This window comes from Podarcis filfolensis (assembly GCF_964270895.1).
Source record: "Podarcis filfolensis genome assembly, chromosome: 3".
In the NCBI taxonomy this organism is placed as follows: Eukaryota; Metazoa; Chordata; class Lepidosauria; order Squamata; family Lacertidae; genus Podarcis; species Podarcis filfolensis.
In genome coordinates this window covers 3,553,042-3,573,979 of record NC_139606.1, presented here as the reverse complement: position 1 = coordinate 3,573,979, position 20,938 = coordinate 3,553,042, and the positions used below count along the sequence as shown (strand labels likewise).

The following is a 20,938-nucleotide window of genomic DNA, read 5'->3' as shown; positions in this document are numbered from 1 at the left end:
CCCCCTTGAAATCCTCTCTGGAAGGCCAGGAAGCTCTCTGTTCGATCTAGGAATTTCCCTCAGCAGTCCCCTACGGCACACCCTCTATTCATAAGACCACAGAACGTGAAAGGACCTTGGCAGTCATTGTCCAGCCCCCTACTGAGTCCAGTATCCACAATGCAGGATGCAACTGCAGCACTCCCAGACAGGTGGCTGTTGAGCCTCTGCTTAAATACCTCCAGAAAAAATGGCCTACATCTCCTGAGGTTGCCTGTTCCATTGCTGAACAGCTCATACCATTAGAAGCTTCTCTTAATCCTTAGCTGAAATTTGCTTCTGGAAACTTCTGTCCATCATTTCTACTTCTTGCCTCTGGAGCAATAGTTAACAAATTTGCCCCAACTTCATGTGTTGTTGTTGTTTAGTCGTTTAGTCGTGTCCGACTCTTCGTGACCCCATGGACCTGAGCACGCCAGGCACTCCTGTCTTCCACTGCCTCCCGCAGTTTGGTCAGACTCATGTTTGTGGCTTCGAGAACACTGTCCAACCATCTCGTCCTCTGTCGTCCCCTTCTCCTTGTGCCCTCAATCTTTCCCAACATCAGGGTCTTTTCCAGGGAGTCTTCTCTTCTCATGAGGTGGCCAAAGTATTGGAGCCTCAGCTTCATGATCTGTCCTTCCAGTGACCACTCAGGGCTGATTTCCTTAAGAATGGATGCATTTGATCTTCTTGCAGTCCATGGGACTCTCAAGAGTCTCCTCCAGCACCATAATTCAAAAGCATCAATTCTTCGGCAATCAGCCTTCTTTATGGTTCAGCTCTCACTTCCATACATCACTACTGGGAAAGCCATGGCTTTAACTATACGGACCTTTGTTGGCAAGGTGATGTCCCCAACTTCATACCCTCCAAGATTTCTCTGATGAAAATAGGGACGTCCCATTACATAAAAATAATTTTACTATTTACACCCCACACATCTTATTGGTGGCCTTAGCACTCTGGGCAGCTTGCAACATATATAAAAACTTCATTAAACATTAAAAAAAACTTCCCAATACAGAACTGCCTTCAGATGGCTTGGAGGTCAAATAACTCCATAGCCTCCAACATTTCTCCCATGAAAATAGCGACATCCTAAGGAAAAGTGGGACATTCTGGGATCAAATCAGAAACGGGGATGGCTTCTCTAAATTAGGGACGTCGCTGGAAAATAGGGACACATGGAGGACCTGCAACTTACGTGCAACTTGTATTTGAAGACCACTATCACGTTCTCCCTAAACCGTTTTTTCTGCAGGCTAAGCATACTCAACTCTTCCTATTACTTGGTTCTGAGAGCCCTGTCTGTCCTCGTCACTCTTCTTTAGAGACACTGCAATTGGTGTCATTCTTAAAATGTGGTGCCCACAACTGGGCACAGCATTCCACATGTGGCCTGATCAGCACAGAACAGTGTGAAACTATTACTTCCTGTGGTCCGGAAACAATGTTCCTGTTGTTCTAGGCCTTCTCAAACATATATCTGCACCTTGGATTTTATGCTCCTAAATACAGAGCTTTATTGTTTATCTCAGATGGTGGCCTCGCTTCCTGGAGAGACTTTTCAAGGGGTCCAGTGGGATCTAGAGGGAAGGAAGGCGCTGGAAGCTTCCTTAACATATCTTGGGATCCAAACCACTTTTATTGAAACTATTGCCAGGCTCTGATATAAATACTGCAATAAACATATATAAGTGAACAGTAGAGAAGAGTTACCCCTATTTTCAGCTGCCTTCCTGATGCAAATGGCAGGTGCTCAGGGCTTTTTTCAGCCAGAGCTCACTGGAACTCGGTTCTGGCACCTCTCAGGTGGGTGCCATTGTCATTATGAGAAGAAGAGAGGCGTTCATGGTGAGTTGCAGCACCTCTTTTTCTAGAAAAAAAGCACGGGGTAGATGAGTCTAAAAAGCCCGGGACAGAAATTTTCACAGCCCTCTAGTAGCTATGATGACTCTTTCTCTCCCTCCCTCTCTCTCCCCCCCTCTCTCTCTATCACACACACACACACATTGAATGACAACTGTCACCTCCCACCCGACATCTCAAAGTGCTTCCACCAGCTTTAAAGGACGTTTGCCCTGTGACTAACCACAGTGGGATAACTGCTATTCAAGAAACAGAAACATCTCAAGGCCTCTGGTGGACAGGAAACTCAGGTGCCAGGAAACATTACCTTGCCGATCAGATGTTCCCTCTCTTTGTTGAGAGAAAGCCTTTTCTAGGAGGGGAAAAATTATTACGGTATGTTTGTACTTTTGGATGGCTTTAAGAATGTCTATTGGACAGTAAATAGAAAAATACTATGATACTTCAAGGGCTAAGTCTTGAAATGTCTGAACCATTTTACAATTTCTTAATTTCAATATTGAAACACAAACTTAATTCACTGTGTTTTCAATGTCCAAGTGTAAAAGACACACCCTTTTTTAAAGAGAGACGGAAAACAGTCTTCTATGAGATGTAATGGTTTCTGGAAAAAGCAGCTCCATATAGAAGATAGATGGTGAAGAAAGGCGAAATAAAAACAGAACATGGAAATGGAAACCTTAAACTTGACATCGAGTTAACAAGTAAGGCAGAGGATCTTAACCTTATTTGGGTCATGAACCCTCCTGAGAATCTGATGAAAGCACATAAACACAAAATGTTGCATTCAATTTATTGCATTGGAAAAATCATTGCTTTTCTGCCCAGTTCATGGATCCTCTCAAGCCCATCCATGGACCACAAGTTAAGGACCCCAGATACAAGTTTAACCAGTGTAACCTTCTCAATGAAATCAAGAGAAGCATCCATCAAGCTGTTTCACTGTACTCATCATTTTAATATAATTATTTAATAGCCAATGTAAGTGTATGTCTGATATTACTATTGTGCTTTTAAAATGTTTAGGAACACTGTAACAGTAAGAAAGTTTTATTTTTGAAATGCTGTATATATTTAAAGTAATGCATCAATGCAACACTGATTAAGCCACACAATGCTGAATCAATGGCAAAAGTCCTTTTGAATTTTAAAGGAGCCACATTATAAGCAAAGGTTTAAAGCGTTCAGATTTCCTGATAGTAGACTAGCATTGAGACCTGGGGAACTCTTGGAGTAACTGATGAAATCTTATCTGAATAAATAAAAAATGTGCAGTTTGCATGCTATGTCTGTTTAAGATGCAGTTTGCCAATTCTTTGGGGTCAGTGGTCATATGTGAGGAAATTTTGAGAAAATGTCTTACGGCATATCGCAACAGACTCCCTGGAAGGTGGTGGACACTCACTCATTTGAAGCAGAGATTAGATGGCTAATCTCTCAAGGACTCTTTAGATGTGATTCCTGCATTACAGGAGGCTGGACTAGATGAGCCTTGAGATCCCTTCCAACTCCACAATGCTATGATCCTATGAACAGGGTTATCATGGAGATGTGGTATAATACAAAAGGATTGCCACAGAAGTGTGGCATAACACAACATGGCTGCCACGGGGGGGGGGTGCCATTGCTACTGCATCTGAGAGACAGGACCACAAAGTGATGTGGGCAATCTGCCTCATTAAAGCAAGGCAACTAGACTAGCCCTTGCCACACCTGCTCTCAGAAGGAAGCTCTTTGGACCTCTCCTCTGTTCAAAACAGATGAAATGGGGGCATGTTCAGCGCGGGGGAAGGTGAGCCAATGCAAACAGGAACTGAGTAGGAAGAACAAGTTCTTCTGTACTGTGGATTTTTGAAGAGATATTTATGGAGACCTACAGTACCACTGGCGACCCCTGAGCTAAGCATTTACTGCTACGCATATTAAGTCATTTTGTTTTTCCAACTATAATTAAAAAGTAACCTAATGGCTGCAACACTTACCTATTTTTTGTACTTTTTATATTTTCCTCATCACTCTCAAAAAACTTTTGGTATAAAGGTTTTATCACTATACTGAGATTCATGACTGCTGAGAAAAGTATCATTTTCACAACCCCTTTACAGAACAGTAAACTTACATTTTGAAAATTCAAAGGATGAGTCTATATTGATATTATACTGTGAGCCACCTGATTGGACTGTGCCCCAAAATGTGACGTAGAAATAATTTGATAAATGATGTAGCATAGGAATCTTAGGCAAGCGCTAAGACCGAACGTATAGGTACCACCTCAGTTATTGTCATAGTGCATGCCATACCACTCACTCAATAAAATTATTGTGTGATGATCTAATTTGCGATCTGAAATTTCTTCAGATGGAAAGGAATAGCGAAGACAGTATAAATAAAAGTTAGAAACTATTAAAAAATGTCAATAATAGGGTACAACTATGTTTTGAAGTAACAAGTGTTCACAGATGCTACAAATCTAGTATTTGTATCTTAGAGATGAATCTTGGCAATCATTAGAAGTACAGCTCTTGGCAACTTCCCCCACTTCTAAGTTCTGCTGCACTGATTCACCTGGGACTCAGCTGCATTCATCCATTTTATTGTTATAAACATGTAACACCAGATGGCGCTGTAGGGCTGTGCTTCCTAATGGAAAACATTGCCCTACGGTGGGTGTGGGGTTCTTGTGGACTAGAAGCTTCCATTGCTTCTCCAAGCTTCAGAGCAAAATGTATAACCAGAGGGAGATGATTTTTACCATTCATAGAGGAACTTTGCGTTCTGAGAGTGACACACCCTTCAACCCCTATGCAATAGTTTGGGCTTCAATTGACTAATTTACTTAAGATATCACTTAAAATTAATCTCTAGTTTTACTAACATTTAGAATGCCACATTTCTCTTTGAGGGTTGTTGGTTTCCCCCCCCCCCCAAACAAATGGTATATAAATTTTATGAAATAAATACACACCCACACACCCACACCCACAAACACACCCACACATTATATATATATATATATATATATATGGAACAGCCATTGCTTGTTTGTCCCAGAATCCCAAATGCAAAACCTGATACCTACAGCACTAAACAGAGACTTACCAGTTTGCAATCTCTACCCTGGAACAGTGTCTGAAAGCTAAGACTGTCCCCAGGGCCCAAGATTCGCTTTGAATCTATATGTAATTTCTCTCTGCTCCTGCCATGCTCTGTGCTCTCATCACTTCAATCCATGTTTTGGATTCCAAGCTGCATTATATAAAACAGAGCTCTATAGTGCAGAATCAAAAAATACCTAGGACTTGCCCCCCCCCCCCCCCCCCCGCTTTGGCCAAAGTAGAAAAAATACAGAGGCATAACTGGCCTTCTCCAGAATGGATTAAGGCCGCCAAATTGCAGACAAAGCCTGTCCAGTTGGAGTTTGTGCTGTCAATTTCCTTCATAATCTATATTAGGGCAATGACTTCAGTAGGCCAACTAAAACACCCAAATCCATAGCAGTTGCATCTATTCAAAGGGGACTGTCTCTTGCTCTTTCTTATCTTAAAACAATAAATAGAAGGTCCATGTGACGTGTATTCTTGCTTCTACATTTTAAAAAATTTTCCTGTGGCTGTTTGTGTCCTCCAAGGTAGGCCTTCAGACGTCTGATACAGGCCTCACAATATGAGGCTCTCTAGAAAACGTCCTGGAGAGCTTTCTTTTGGTTTGATTAAAGCGGGGCAGCAAAGAATTTATGAAAAAGACGTAAATTTTAACTTTTAAAAAGTATCCTCTGCTGCTGTGCTTTAACAAAATTCAATCCAAATCTCTTCAGGGCTCTACAAGCAACATTTTTGGCAGTCTCGTGTTTTACAAAGCCCATGGACCTAGAGAGAGATATACAAAAAAAACAGAACTATTCTGTACAAAACAAGCAGAAAATCACATGGCCTTGCGGGAGCACTTACCCAGTTTTGAGAAGGGAGGTTATATACATTGTGCTTCAGCTTGGGGGGATACCTCAAATCAGCCTAATTCACCTTGTTATTCAGCCTCTACACACAGCTGATGCACACCTCTACTAAAATCTATATACTTTATACTTGCTTATTTTTCCTCATTCCCCTGCCCTTGCTCTATGTAATATCTTGCCTGATTAAGAATTTTGGAAAACACAAATGCTTGCCACTGCTTTGTGATATTTCGATTTGTCCTAATAAGGTATTGCAAACTGTAGATTTTGTTGACTCAATACACAACAGATTTTGGAGGGGTTTTTTCCCCTTAGGGACCAACACAGCTACCTTTGCTTTTTATAATAAAAGGAGTAAATGAAAGGTGGCTTCAGTGGCCCAGAGAGCTTATGAGCTTTGGCTGGTGGCCCAGCCATGCCCCTAACTACTGTTGCCTATACTCTGGTAACCTCTAGGCTGGATTATTGCAATGCATTATATGTAGGGCTGCCTCTGACGGCAGTTCATAAACTTCAGCTAGTGCAGAATTCAGCGGCCAGGTTGCTCACTGGGGCAAGAGAGTTTGAGCAGATTACACCAATCCTGGTCCAACTGCTCTGGCTACCCGTTAAGTTTCTGGACCCAATGAAAAGTGCTGGTTTTAACCTATAACGCCCCAAACGGCTCAGGACCACAATACCTCAAGAACCGCCTCTCTCCATATGAACCTACCCGGACCCCGAGATCATCTTCTGAGGCCCTTTTTCATGTGCTGCCTCCAAAAGAGGTCTGCAGGGTGGCAGCACGAGAACAGGCCTCCTCCGTTTATGGAATGCTCTCCCCAAGGAGGTTTACCTGGGGCCTTTATTATACACCTTTAGGTGCCAGGCAAAAATGTTCCTCTTTAACCAGGCCTTTAGTTGACTGACATTCAATGTCCTTTTAGAATGTGTTGGGGTGGGGGAATTACTGAGTTGTTCTTTTTTATTTATTTGTCTTTTGTGCTTTTATATTGTGCTTTTATCCTGTGAACCACCCTGAGACTTGCAGTTATAGGGCAGTATCCAAATTCAATCAATCAATCCATCCATACTTTGACCAGATATGTCATCTGACTCCCGTATGGTATTCTTGTGCCACATCACATGTATTATAGTCATCCCTTCAATGTCATCAGCTGTATGTTGACCAAACCTCTCTGACAGAGGGAATGGAGACTTCCAATTCTGTCCCTACCTAATGCTTCCCAGGTCCAGTCTTTGCAGAGAACAGAATACAGAACCCTGTATACCACAAAATATATAAATCCTCCCAGATATTGGTTTTAATGTATGTGCTCATTCTGATCCTGGTGGATTCAGTGCGTTTACCTAAATGGCTCAGGACCACAATACCTCAAGAACCGCCTCTCTCCATATGAACCTACCCGGACCCTGAGATCATCTTCTGAGGCCCTTCTTTGTGTGCCTCCGCCACGAGATCCAGATGGCGACAACACAAGAACAGGTTTTTTTCTGCAGTGGCTCCCCATCTGAGGAATGCTCAGGGAGATTTGCCTGGGGCCTTCATTACACACCTTTAGGTGCCAGGCAAAAACGTTCCTCTTTAACCAGGCCTTTGGTTGGCTGACATCCTACGCCTTTTTAAAATGTGGGGGGAGGATTACTGGGTTGTTTTTGTTTTGATTATGAATTTTGTGGTTTTATATTGATTTTATCCTGGGAACCACCCTGAGACTTGCAGATATAGGGCAGTCTACAAATTTAATAAATAAAATAAGCCAGTTGAAAACTCACAGCTGATCAGCACATTAGAAATGCTTCAAAACTCTATTTGCACCAGTTGTCTCATTTTCTCCCTCTCTTATATTATTTGGAGCAACAGAATAAATTCAAAATACAAAAACCCACACAACATGCATTTCAGTTAGCCTTCATCATCACTGGGTTTTTCTGTGGCAGCTTGTTCATTGTTTTCACTTTCATACTCAGGAGCCTCCTGGCCATCGTCATCTGGCTTAGCTTCCATGTCCACCTCCTCTTCAGAGGCTTCTACATCCTCCTCATCACCATCCTCCTCTCCACAAGACTGGGCAGAATGGAGCTGTGAGCTCTCCCATTCTCTCTCAGATTCTCCATCTCCTGATTTATTTTCATTATCACTGCAGGAGAAACAGAAGAAAAACACTGCCCATTGGCCTCCTCTGAAGAACAGCTGAATACATATTATGACCCAATCAGATCACAGCCACAAGCAGCTATTTTCAAATTTGTCAACTGGCATGATTTCGTGTTACTGCACTGGTGACAATGTTATTGCATTGTAAAATTTAGTTTCAACTTGTGTAGCATTATGGCTTGCATCCAATGCAGCACTAAGTCACAGGTCCATCAGTGCAAGGATTTATGCTTTGTGCAGCAGGTCCTCTCACTTTTCCTTCCCCCCGCCCATGTGCCCTGAACCCTCCCAGATACCCTCAAAGGAGGCATCTGCAGAGACAAAACCATCAGTCTCGGAATGCCTCATGAACAAAGAAGCCATCAGGCTGCCATGAACATATATTCAAAGGGTGCACTGGTACAGAAGATCACTGTCCCCCAGATGAAATGGATCGTAAGCCCACAAGAACAAAGAATCCTGGAGCAGCATGCAAAGTCTAAATGCCTGCCCTTCTCCATCTTGACTGTAAGAAAACAGTAAGTGATAAAACCATCACTGTGTCCTTTCTTGAGGACATCCTGAAGCAAGTCTCCAAACAGCCAGCTTTCTGTGTGAAGCAATATACAGAATAGCCTTGTTTTTAAAATCAGCACTCCGATATTGGAGCCATGCATGTGGTTGGTCCTCATACTCATGGACCTAGCTCTAGCTATAAGTGCCAGTCAGTCTCCAAAATCAGCCACAAGCCCAGCTAGGTCAGCTCCATTAGAAGTTATCAAGCTAAAATTACTAATGTTCCAACATGATTGGTATATATGGGATGGTTCAGGGGGTGGCCTCACAGCCCCTCCATTCTAGGGAACACTCCTGAAAAATAAGGGCAGCTATTGTCATGTCCACTAGAGAGCTCCAAGTCTGCTGTTGATCTTCCTAAAGCTGCAAATAAAACCTCTTGGCTGCTTGATTACCTTGCCCATTCCAGTTCTTGCAGTTCTGATGTAATAACCTAATAACTGAGTAAAAAGGGAAATGCACACTTAGCATAATCCCAGATAGAGGAAGCATCCGTGGACTTTTAGGTTTTGGCAGTTTGCTTTACTTTGAGTACTTTTACCATCAATTCATCAATCCACCAATCAACTGCAGGTATAAGGGCGGTTAATATTTTCACATTCTTTTCAATGGGTGAAATCCAACAGTGTCCATCTGCCAGTAGAATGACCACAGCTGGCAGGACAGATCTCCCACCATCTCCCATGTAGTCCCCTGCATGCCCCCCAAATGTGCTCTGGAGAGTTGGGGAACCCACTAGACCAGACTGGGATAGCAGAGGAAAAACGAGGAAAGGGAAGTCGATGCTGACTCACATGATGCTGTCACCCAATGGAGATTTAAGTCTCTCTCCAGAGAGGAGGCACAGACATACCACATGGACATGAGGCTTTGGATTTTAGAGCTCTGTGCTATTAGAATAAGCTACAGCAAAAGGGGCAGTTTGAGATTAAAGTTGTCAGTCTCCCTCTTAAAACATCTAGGGCAGGGATGGGGCATCTGCATCCCTCCCAATTTTTTTAGACCACGGCTTCCATCATCCTTGATCCTTGGCCACATTGGCTGGGCAGTTGCTGGCAGTTGGAGTCCAACAACATCTGGAAGGCCACAAGTTGCCCATCCTGATCTATGGCAACCACTGGCAGTATTTACCTTTCGCCGTCTGCTGTCAAAATGTCAGAGCCACCACTGGAATGGTCCTGCAAAAGCATTTCTGTAGCTGTTTCACCTTTCTTTGAAACAAACTCTTCACATAGTCCCAGCTCTCGAAGAATACCGGAGTAATGCTTCTCGGCTGCTATTTGTGCATTTTTCTATATTTTAGGAGAGGTAGAGTAAAAGAATAACAAAATACATTACTAAGATACTCTTAAATTTAAAGAATATACAGTGGTACCTCAGGTTAAGAACTTAATTCGTTCTGGAGGTCCGTTCTTAACCTGAAACTGTTCTTAACCTGAAGCACCACTTTAGCTAATGGGGCCTCCTGCTGCTGCCGCCGCGCCACCACCGCATGATTTCTGTTCTCATCCTGAAGCAAAGTTCTTAACCCAAGGTACTATTTCTAGGTTAGTGGAGTCTGTGACCTGAAGCGTCTGTAACCTGAAATGTCTGTAACCTGAGGTACCACTGTATACAGCTGTTGATGTGTACACTGCTTGCCAAACATCCATGACCTCAGAGCATGAAAATGTTGTGGAACACAAACACAAAGCTTTAGACAGTGGCGTTTTTAAATTTGGTACTCAACACCTCTGCGCCGGCAAACACATTAAATGTTTAAATTACATGTTAAAAATATTAAAAGTTTAGATTACATATCTGCTCAGCTAGGGCTGGTTCATCCATCTCTGCCCTTGACTTGCAGCCTTAGGTAGAAGGGAAGACATACTACCACAGAGCAATACCATGTGCCAGAAATGGAAGAAGCAAACCTAATGTTTTGCATTATTTTAAGTAAGCCGCTTGGGATCCTTCTGGATCAAAAGGCAGACTAGAAATCAAGCAAGTAAACAAAACAAGTGTAAATAATCACAGTTAAATTCACACTGTGGTGGGTGGCTTAGGAATGCAGAGTATAAAATAAGACAGCTTAACTGGGACATTACTGTACACAATTATAACCAGGAAGGCAGCAATCATTGCTGGTTGAGAAAGCACAGACAAATGAAATGAGGCGTACAGAAGTGATGCCTGGGAGGGTGGCATAACTTGCATCACCTCAATGACAGTTCTTGATCATCAGATAAAGAAGAAAGCTGGCACCCCAATATATGAGAGATGTCAATAACCTGTGTGGCTTGTTCCAACAACAGCGGCCTCTTTTTCACTCTTTCTTCCATTTCTTCCAGCTCCTGGAGATATTCTTTCATTCTCTGCTTTTCATGTTTCCTGTTTTTTTAATATACCATGACATGGAAATAGTATGGAATTTAATCATGAACTTTGACAGCAAAATAAAAATAGAAGCAGCAAGACTAAACTATGTTACACACTTTGAGGGCCTGCTACGGAACTAATGATCTTGCACCTATTGGGTCAGGATTTGGAGGCTACAATAGCAGAATACCTGAGTATTTTAAACTTTGATTTATGCATCTGAGCTAGACTTTGATGGGGATCATTTGCCTCAGCCCGGGTGTATATAAGTCTCTGTAGCTTTCTTGCTCTTTCTTTTTGTTTTGTTTTATTTTTCTTCTTCTCTTCTTCTACCTTTCTTTTTTCCTCTGCTGACTCCCTGAATAACAAAATAAAGTAGAACTAAATAAATTTAAATTGAGAAAAGGCTTTATAGAATTTTTCAAGGATAAACTTACACAGATCAAGAAGTAATGTACTTCACACAGATGGCAAATCCCACCCAAATATTATTTCATCTGGTGCCTGTGTCCTGTCTTGGAATACTGCCATGTTGCCTCTTTTGTGTAAGTTTATTTTTTATTATTTAAAAATATGTTTTATCTCTTTACCCTTATACATGATTGTGCGCAATTGTTTTTCTTTCTTTCTTTTGAATTGCTGGAATATTTTGTTAGTCTTGTGATATATTTAATAAAAAATGATGTGAATGGGTATGTGTCAATCTCAACTTTTTCTATGACTTATTATTGTAGATCATGGAATGAGTAAGAAGGTTGGCATAACTTAATATAACAGGAGATCCCCATTATGAACTTTCTTGATGCTGGTACCAGCCGTATCTCAAAAATATGTCCTGGAAGGCACTGAAGAGACATCCTGAGCTCCAAATACCTTGTGTAAATATCAGCACGTGTAAATCTAGCAGCAACTAATAACATCTAATCAACACCTGAATGGATGATCACGATAATAGTAAGGTAACTTTAAGACAGGAAGTAAACAAGGATAAACAGTTCAGTCATTGCTCACTAGATCCTTTCAACTTTTTATTAAGCAAAATAAAGAAAATGGGAAATAGGCAGGAAACTCTGGGAAGAAACAACAGAACAATAGAAATACTAAAATTATAGGAATTGCTCATCTCAGAGCTCCCTTCCTTCTCCATTAGAATGAATTGGCTAAAAATTTTACAGTGGTTTTCAATGGTTAGTTAGCTCTCCAAGCTCCAAGAAAGAATTCTTACTTAGCACTCCAAAGGAAACAACACAACCTTCGCTTCAAGGACAAGTCTACCTTCCCCCGCTCCATTTATTGACTTGCTATTAGTGTGGGTTCTGTGGTGAAATTGTCGTGCTCATTTTCTATAGGCTTTTGAGAACAGTTAAGGATTCTTTCACTCACTCTTTGCCTGCTTAAATTGTAATTTTGCTTTCTGAAGCAACATTTATCTATTCTGACACTTTCATTTCATAGAATACATCTCTGGTGTAGGAACTTCTTGTTGGCACAACGGACGCACATCATAACTCTATCCTAAACCTCTCAGTAGCATGTGTATGAATACACGAGTGTGGAACATGCATGTGAGTTCAGACATACATGCAATGTAACAATGTACTTCCTCTAATACTCCACCGTGAGACTAATCAAAGATGGTTTCCTTGCCCTAAAAGAGAGCATAGCCAACCATCCATCCACAGTTCTCTGGAGACATCCATTGCTACAACCACTACATCAGAACACTGAACTCAGGAAATGGTTGCCCCCCTTGGTCTTGCCAGTTGTGTAACTAGGGCAAAGTGACTGGTGCCCCAACACCAGACACAAGATCTGGGAAGAGGGGACGCAAAATCAGCTGCTGACAATGGAGTGTGGCTTAAAACAATTATGGGGAGAAGAAGGACTCCCCCCCGCCCCGCCCCCATTCCCTGAAAGCCCCAGAACAGCACATGGAGGAAGGAAAGGGGGGTTCATTTCATCTGAAATGCTTGCTCTGATGAAATGATGCCTTACTGCAACACTGAATTCCTCTCCAAAATAGCATGAATTTCACACATTCAAAGATAATCTTCATATTTCATTATCAAAAAAACCAAAATTAATATGATTAACATGATTATGTTTAGTTGTCTACTTATTTGTTGTTAAACAGATACGAAAACCAATAAAAATTACTTATATAAAAAAATATCCACATGCAATTAGTAAAACCATTATAAACAGAGAATACTAGTTTTATTTATCCCATGTGGATCGTAGTTTTAACTTCACTTAAGATATGCAGTGATAACTAAAACAAGTATTTAGTACTTTATTGCATCAACATGGTTTTATTTTCCAGAAGCAACTTGAAATTAAACTCACGACAATTACATCAGTCCAGGCCTGTGAACAGCTCACCTGACTGCTTGTAGTCGTCGTCTTGTAGATTCTGTAATTCTTGGAGATACAGATTCTTCACAGCCTGAAGGAGATGAATTTGCATTCAAAGACCTCATTTGAGGCTTAGCTCTTGAAGAAGCATAGGGCCAGCGTGTTTCCTTTAATTTTTCTTCATCCATTTGAATGTCCTCAAGAATTTTCTCTTTGTGGGATGCTATATTTGGTGTACAGAGATTGAAGGGTTCACAGGCTGTAATGTGTTTCACATTCTTCTGTCTCTGAAGCCGCTTCAGGAATTTTTGATGTAAAATTTCAAAATCTGGGACCTTGGCTTTGGTCTTTGGTTTCTGTTCCACTTCTTTAGTCAGCTCAAGATGATTTTGCTGCCTATTCTTATTAATGCCTCTGTTTCCTAACCTACTGTTAGGGAGAGATGAATTGCGCAGAAGTTCTTCTGATCTCATCTGAATTCTAATATCTCTATAAAGTTCTTCCTCCTTTAGCTTCTCATTAATTTCTGAACTATAAACAAATTTAGGAACTGGCTTTGCTTTGAATACTTTTGCTTTCTTTTCAGGTGAAGAAACGTCCTTCAACTGCATTTTCTTCATTTCTTTCTTTTGTGCTTCCCGCTCAATAAACTGAAATGGCTTTTGTGTAGCTAGAAGGATCTCTCGCCTCCTCTCTCTTAGTGACTTTCTACGTTCTTCATTCTGCTGCATAATATCATGATAGAGAGGGAAAAAGACATAAGCTGGCACTGGATTGGCTCGGAATTTCTTTTGACATTCTGCTTCCTCCTCCAATTCTTTCTTCAGCAAGTTATTTTCCAGTTCAATCAGTGACTTTGACTTTATGTTCTGTTGTTTTATCTTAGCTTCTCTGATAGTCATCTGGAAAGGCTCAGGTATTGTGATCTTTGGGGACCACTTTTTTTCCTTCCTCCTGCTCTTCCTCAAAGTCTGCAATTTGGATAAAATACTTTGGTTGCAGTGAGAATAGTCCTCCAAAGATGACCCATCCCATGAATTTTCAGCTTGCTCCTTACCAAATGTAAGTGATCTGTCTTCACTGTCATTTTCTTCTAACTCTAATTCTTTATCAGATATATGAGATAAATCTGAATGAAAAGAATTGTTCAAATCAGGCTCAGAAAATGATTTACACATATTCTGAGGTTGAAAAGGGCTTGGCTCCCAAGATCTAAAAGGAAATAATAATGTGAAGGTTAGTTTTCTACAAGCAGCAAAATATAACCAGACTGCTTTGATGAATAACAGAATGGAGGAGCATTTCAAGTCTAAAGAATCCCACCAGTATAGCAGGTTGGGCTATACTGGTTGTGTCCCAGCTCATCGCCTTTGTTACCAGAAGCCTGAAAAAGAGCTCTCCCCAAACTGCATTTGTTCCTTATGATAAAATGTACAGTTTAGTGAAATATTTGTGTTAGGACCAAGCAACCATAGGCTGGATGTTAGCTTTATGTCTGCAATCAGAACTCACATCACTGGTCTCCTGAAAGACAGAGAATAGAAGTAAAAATAAGAAGTATTCCTATTAGCAAAACTGAAAATAAATTTTAGAAGGCGCTCCCTAAGGAGTATCTGCACAGTGTTCTAAAACCTTTGGAAAACCCTATGCAAAAGTACTTTGTTACTATGAATAGGGAGACAGGCCACAGCTCATTAGCAGAGCATCTGCTTTGCATGCAGAATGTCCCAGGTTCAATCCTTGGAATTTTCAGGTGCTGCTGGGAAAGAAGCCAAGTGGAAACTCTGGGGAGCAGCTCCCAGTCAGTGAGGCAATATGGGACTAGATGAATCAATGGGCTGACTTGGTATTAAAGCCGCATACTATGTTCCCAAAATTTCATTTCAGTCCCATTTCAGTATTACTTTTCTAAGCTATGGCTTCAGATTCTGGTGTAAGCAGGAAGCCTGGTTAGTCTTAGCAGCAGCTAATGCCACCATCCGATGTAATAGTTAATTGGCGCTAAATCACTAGGAAGAATTTACACTCCAGTCCAAAAGGATCGAGTGGGGAAGAAAGTGGATGCAACCCTGCACTCCCAATTGCTTAAGCATAGTTAAGCAATTAGCAGTGTTACACACTCGGTAACTCTGAAAGTTAAATAATTACCTTCCAACATCTATATCTATCTATATCTATATATAACCTATTGTACACCACAATAGTTGGTGTTCTGACGTTTTCAGTAGGATTAAGGAGTTTATCCTACAATTAAGGACATTTTCAAACAAATCAAGGCAAGAAACACACACACACACAATACTCAGTTCTCTTCCTTCTTCAGCTGTTCTTTCTGAGTTACCTGCAGGGAGACAAGTGCGGCCAGATACAATAATCTAGAACTGAAGGTTCTTTGGCAGTTTTAAAAAATTAAGCTGTTGGCATATAGTATATAAAACACTGTTTTGGTGAGATTATCAGCATGCAGATTCCTCCATAATATACAGGCAGCAACTATTTCATGCAGGGGCTCCGTTCCTGGCCCCTGCGTGTGTCAGCAGAGCACACATAAGCACACCCCACCCCATTATGCCCTGTCCCCCCTGTTCTGCCCTCTTCCAGGTCCAAAAGACCTGCGCGTCAGCAATCACGTGTCAACCCCTAAAAGGGTTGCTGCCTGTAACTACAATATTTAACATCTTCAGAGAAATAATACTACAAAAATAGATTATAAACCATACCTATCATTCATACTGTGGGTCACATCCACATTTGTTAAAGGTTGAACATCTTTTAGATACAGTTTATTCCGATACATGTTTTCCAATTTTGCCATGGTCTCCAGGTGAGCATACTTAAGCTCTTCCAGCTTTAAATAATATTCTTGATTCGAAAGGTACATTTTGGAGAGGTCTATCCAGTCTCTGCAATCGGCATGCCCAGTAGAACGCTGCTGTCTCTCAGGATTCAAACTATCCTAAAACAGAATATTATTATAATGTTTTCATTCCCCTTGGAGAAATAAGTATAAAATGCTAATAATTTGGTCAAGTGGTAGGTGCCATCAACTGTGGAACTTGGCGTCTCTCATCACTGAAAACTGCTGAGACATGGTAAAAGTAGGGTCCAATCTGCATGACATCATCCTATAGCCAAAGTTGCTCAACTGTAATAAACATTTAAATCCATTTTTATTTCTAATTTCAAATGAATAATTGCATTTCATCAACAGATATACTACAACACTATGTACCTTTCTGGTTAGCTGCACGTAAACTCATTTTGACTCCTTTGATGTAAAGCTCATTAAGAGATTTGTGTAGGCTTGGTATACAAATACCATCTGGTTCCTATAGTATTTGTGACTTACAAATTCTCAGAAACATTACCTATGATAATGTCTTCAATCAAAATGCAATAAGAGAAGTAAAACAATTTAGAATTGATTCCATCGGTTTTCCTTTGTTTCATACAATTTATATACCACTTGATTGTAAAAAAGAGCATGCAAGTTAAAGAATTTAGAATGTTTCGAAACTTGCAGTGTTATTACCTTTGCAGTTGACAAATTTAAAAGTGCAAGCTTTTATTCTTAGAACACTACTACTCATTAAACAGCAGGTTTTCAGTCTGCTACCTTTCTTGTTCTAAGTGACAGCCCAGTGACATGATTGGCAGCAGAAAAGAGGGGAGGCAGGAAGACGACCCATGTGTCATAGAGCCTAATCCATCATACACAAAGGCACACAGACTTTACAATAAGCACCTCCTTCATGCCAGAGAGGAAAGGCAGACCTTAGCACAGCCTGGCAAGGTACAACTTCCACTCATATAGAACAAAACTGGACCTACAGCAATATCGGATTGTCAGCATTTTCGGCCCAGCATATATAATATGTCATGGTTACTCCCAACATCAGAAAGACCTGCCACCTCCGTTTAAAGCAAAAGTGCACAAGAGGCACATGTTTCTCTAGCAGAGTTTTCATTGTGCTAATAAAAGCACTGCTGGTTAAATGTGTGCCAACCTGGCAGTCATTCAAGGTACAAGCATGGGTGATTTTGAGAGGAGTTGTCAATCTTGCAGTGTTTCTCTTTCTTTCTTATTAAGCATATTTGGTTTAACAACTGTTTTTCTTAGCTGCTAGCATTTGTGATTTCCAATCATTGCAATCACAGCTGGAAAAGCTTTGGTTGCTGATTTCTCCTAGTTATTTACACGGTGGTTGTGCTGCTTTTATTTTTTTCATACATGTTACGTTAGACAATGTATTGATGTATAATTCCCCATGGCCCAATATTTTCCCTTCTCTTAAGGCATTGTGTTCATGGCTGCAAGTCACTTGGTGATCTTCTGGGTAAAAAGCGACTAGCAAGCTTACCTTTACCTTTTTAAGCTTAAAAAATAGATTAAAAAATTTGTTTAGACAAGCCTACCCAGGTGCTTAGAAAGTTCAGGTAAATTTAATCTGTTTCCGCAGGTTTTAAACTATAGTTGTGAATTTTCCTCGATTTTATTGTTTTATCTTTTACTTAAAAGCTCTGAGGTTTTTAACCATCAAGCGGTGTATGAATTGTGCGAAATAAATAAATAAACAAAAACAAGGAGAAGATTTTACTTCCATCTAAGCCTAATCCCCCTCCCTGCTCTTTGACAAAATAGTAGCCTGCTAATTACTGGGTGGGAACATTCTTCATTATTATTTTTCTTTCTTTGTGGTTACTGCATGTGTGCGTGTGTGTATTAATAGACCTTCAGGGGACAAGGGACAATTAAATTTAATTAATTAATTAATTAATTAATTAATAAGCTCCTCCCCTCCGCTCTTTTGCCTCGAGACATGCAGCAAGTGCCACTGTTCCTGGGAGGAAGGGCAAAGGCGCCTCCTGCCGTTCCCTCCCGCGGCCACCAGGGGGCAGCCTCCTCCCCTCCCCCCCCCCCCCCCCCGCTTTCGGCCTACCTGCCGCTCGCCGCCCCCCGGCGCGGGCCTTCCGCCCTCCCTCTCGTAAAGCGCGACCGGGGCCCTGGTGCGCGGGTCGACCGGCGTGTGGAGGCAGGAGACGGCGAGCAGGGCGGCTCGGTGGGCCGCGTCCATGGCTCTCTTCGGGCGGCGCAGCGCAAGGCCGCTTTGCCCGGCTCGGTTGCCAAGGCGACGGCGCGACGGCGCCTCCCGCGGGACAGAAAGCCCTCGCCCGCGGGCGAACGCGGAGCCCCGCCTCTCCCAGAAAGGCCCTTTCCTGGCGAGGCGGGGCTGCGAAGCCAAGATGCTCTTCTCGTCCTTTCTCTTATCTCTTGCATTGCAGAGTTGGAAGGGACCTCAGGGGTCATCTAGTCCAGCCCCGTCTTGTCCTTGGCTGGGCTCGAACCAACAGATTTCTGGGTGACATCCAGGCGCACTGACCCTAATACGCATAATCTCCCTTGTCTCCCGAGACAGGCGGGCGCCAACTCAATATATATGAGGCAACCTGTCCTGGGTGCTTTAGCTGAGATTCCTGCACGGCAGGCCACTATTATTTCTTCCCACACTGTAGTGAGCATAGGCACTGACTTGTGGCTGGGCTCCCCCAATTTTTAAATGGAGGGGCCACCTTCCCTCCCCCAAGTTCCACTCTGCAGCGTGGACATCACATCAGCACACACACCCCGTGATGTGTGCAAGTGACAGCAGCAGGCCGTGTGAGGGATATTGTTACTATAATTATTATTTATTTATTATGTGTTGTTGTTTAGTCGTTTAGTCATGTCTGACTCTTCATGACCCCCTGGACCAGAGCACACCAGGCACTTCTGTCTTCCACTGCCTCCCGCAGTTTGGTTTATTTTTATATATATATATGTTTGTAATTCCATCAAATAAATCAGATTGGTCTGGCATGACTTACTTTTGAGAAACCTATTCTGGGTTTTAGTAATCACAGCATCCTTTTCCAAATGCTCACAGACTGACTGTTGAATTATCTGTTCTACGACCTTCCCTAGTATCGATGTCATGTTCACCAGTCTGTAGTTACGGTACCTGGGTCTTCCTTTCCCTTTTTGAAGATGGGAACATTTGCCCACCTCCAGTGTGTAGGGATCTCACCTGTTCTCCAATAATTCTCAATGATAATAGACAAAGGCTCTGAAACTACATCCACAAGCTCCTTTAGTACGCTTGGATGCAGTTCATCAGGCCCTGGAGATTTGAATTCATTTAAAATAGCTATGTGTTCCCTTACTACCTCTTTTCCTATCTTGAGCTGCAGCTCCCTCCTTACATCATTTATTCTGTCATCACCAGGTTGGGCAGCATCACTTTTATTTTGGGTGAAGACAGAGGCAAAGTAAGCGTTGAGTAGTTCCACTTTCTCTCTGTCACCCAACAGCATTTCTCCATGTTCCCCACGCAGAGGACCTACCACTTGCTTGTTCTTGCTTACCTCAGGCATAGCCAAATAAACTTTTTACAACAGCTCTCTATAAATTTCAAGATCTATTACCTTATTGGGTTTCTATTGATGAAATACATTATCAGGGGCAGATCTCCATTCATTCTATGCTGTACAACTATATGGTTACCCAAGTTGAAAAGAGCACTGGGTGATAGAGAAGATGTATGGTTACTGCCCTTGAACTGACTTAGCTAACCCTGTCTGCTTTACTGAAAAGTAGCAATTGCATTGATAATGGATAATACTGCAAGAGACCTTTCAGCAAATATGCACCTCGGTTTATTGTACAGGTAAGTATGGTTTAATAGCGGTCCTCTGAACCCAATGGCAGCACCGAATTAGCGCATGTGCATTCTGCTCTATTGATTTGTATGCAGAGGTCCCAAATAAAACAGGAATTTGGGTATTTCTCTAGTTTTCTTTCTATCCCTGCACATTGCACTAATGTGCAATCATGTACACGCTTGGGAGTAAGCTTAATTATACTCTAAGTGGTTTACTTCTGAACAGATGTGTAACAGATTTCATTAAGAATATAAAAGCTGTTTTTATTAATTCAGATTATGACATTTATATCCCACCTTTCCTAGCTCAACATGGTTTACATGGTTCTTCCCCTCCAACTCTGCAAGGTCAGTTAGGCTGAAAGAGTGACTGGCCCAACGCCATCCAGCAAGTTTCATGGCAGAGTGGCAATGCTGATCTCCCACACCCAACACTCTAACCACTAAATTACACTGGCTTTTTTTCAATGGTGACAGCAAGTCTAGGCAGACTCGCTCAGGACAAATTGTAGAGGCAATTGTATTAGTTGTAGGTTCTGTTGTTACAAAGTCTTGAGGCACCTTAGAAGACTGACCTAGATTTATGGTACAAGAGCTCATGTCACCAGCAGCATGAACTGATGTAACTTCTGACACCATTCGTTTTAGGCGTTTAATTAAAGCTGAAATGAAAACATGTCATCTCAGCTGAAGCAAAGATGTGGAATTACAGACAGACAAGAAACACAAATTACTTCCATCCTTATTCAGAAAACCCTTTGGCTTCTCTTCTGTTAAGTTTGACTTTGAGTTTGAAGCTACCATGGCTTACTGCCTAGCATAACTATAAACGTTTTTAAGTGAATTATCAGTTGAAATCAAGAGTGGCAACTTTAGTTTCTGTGGCAATACTGGTTTTAACTCTAACAGAATCAATTGTTATAAACTGCCGGGGGCACTTTGTTTAGCTACAAAGACAATGTAAACAAGATA

General features: G+C 41.6%; 1 protein-coding gene and 1 long non-coding RNA gene across 5 annotated transcripts; both read right to left on the bottom strand.

Moving 5' to 3' along the window:
- Positions 1-2,671: 2,671 nt before the first annotated feature.
- Positions 2,672-4,900, bottom strand: LOC310759569. Its single transcript, XR_014546421.1, has 2 exons — positions 3,869-4,900; positions 2,672-3,834 (listed from the first exon to the last, which is right to left on the bottom strand). It is a non-coding gene; the product is annotated as an uncharacterized lncRNA (long non-coding RNA).
- Positions 4,901-7,566: 2,666 nt separating this feature from the next.
- On the bottom strand, positions 7,567-18,591 carry FAM161A (FAM161 centrosomal protein A). 4 transcript variants are annotated; one of them, XM_083606471.1, is made up of 7 exons: positions 18,209-18,591; positions 15,989-16,219; positions 13,296-14,480; positions 11,104-11,271; positions 10,826-10,925; positions 9,687-9,847; positions 7,567-7,983 (listed from the first exon to the last, which is right to left on the bottom strand). In XM_083606471.1, exons 1-7 carry the CDS (start codon positions 18,574-18,576, stop codon positions 7,749-7,751), a joined length of 2,448 nt encoding a protein of 815 aa, XP_083462597.1. In that variant the 5' UTR covers positions 18,577-18,591; the 3' UTR covers positions 7,567-7,748. The 4 variants fall into 4 exon arrangements, with proteins under 4 accessions (XP_083462597.1, XP_083462599.1, XP_083462598.1 ...); XM_083606473.1 differs by having other exon boundaries at positions 15,989-16,224; positions 18,209-18,415; XM_083606472.1 differs by lacking the exon at positions 11,104-11,271.
- Positions 18,592-20,938: the final 2,347 nt, after the last annotated feature.

Coding starts and splice junctions, on each gene's coding strand:
- FAM161A (XM_083606471.1), bottom strand. CDS start 18,576: ATGACCCCTGAGGTCCCTTCCAACTCTGCAATGCAAGAGATAAGAGAA. Junction 11,272..13,295: donor CGACGACTACAAGCAGTCAG/GTGAGCTGTTCA, acceptor TTTGTTATTCAG/GGAGTCAGCAGAGGAAAAAA. Junction 10,926..11,103: donor TCAAAGTTTAAAATACTCAG/GTATTCTGCTAT, acceptor TTAAAAAAACAG/GAAACATGAAAAGCAGAGAA.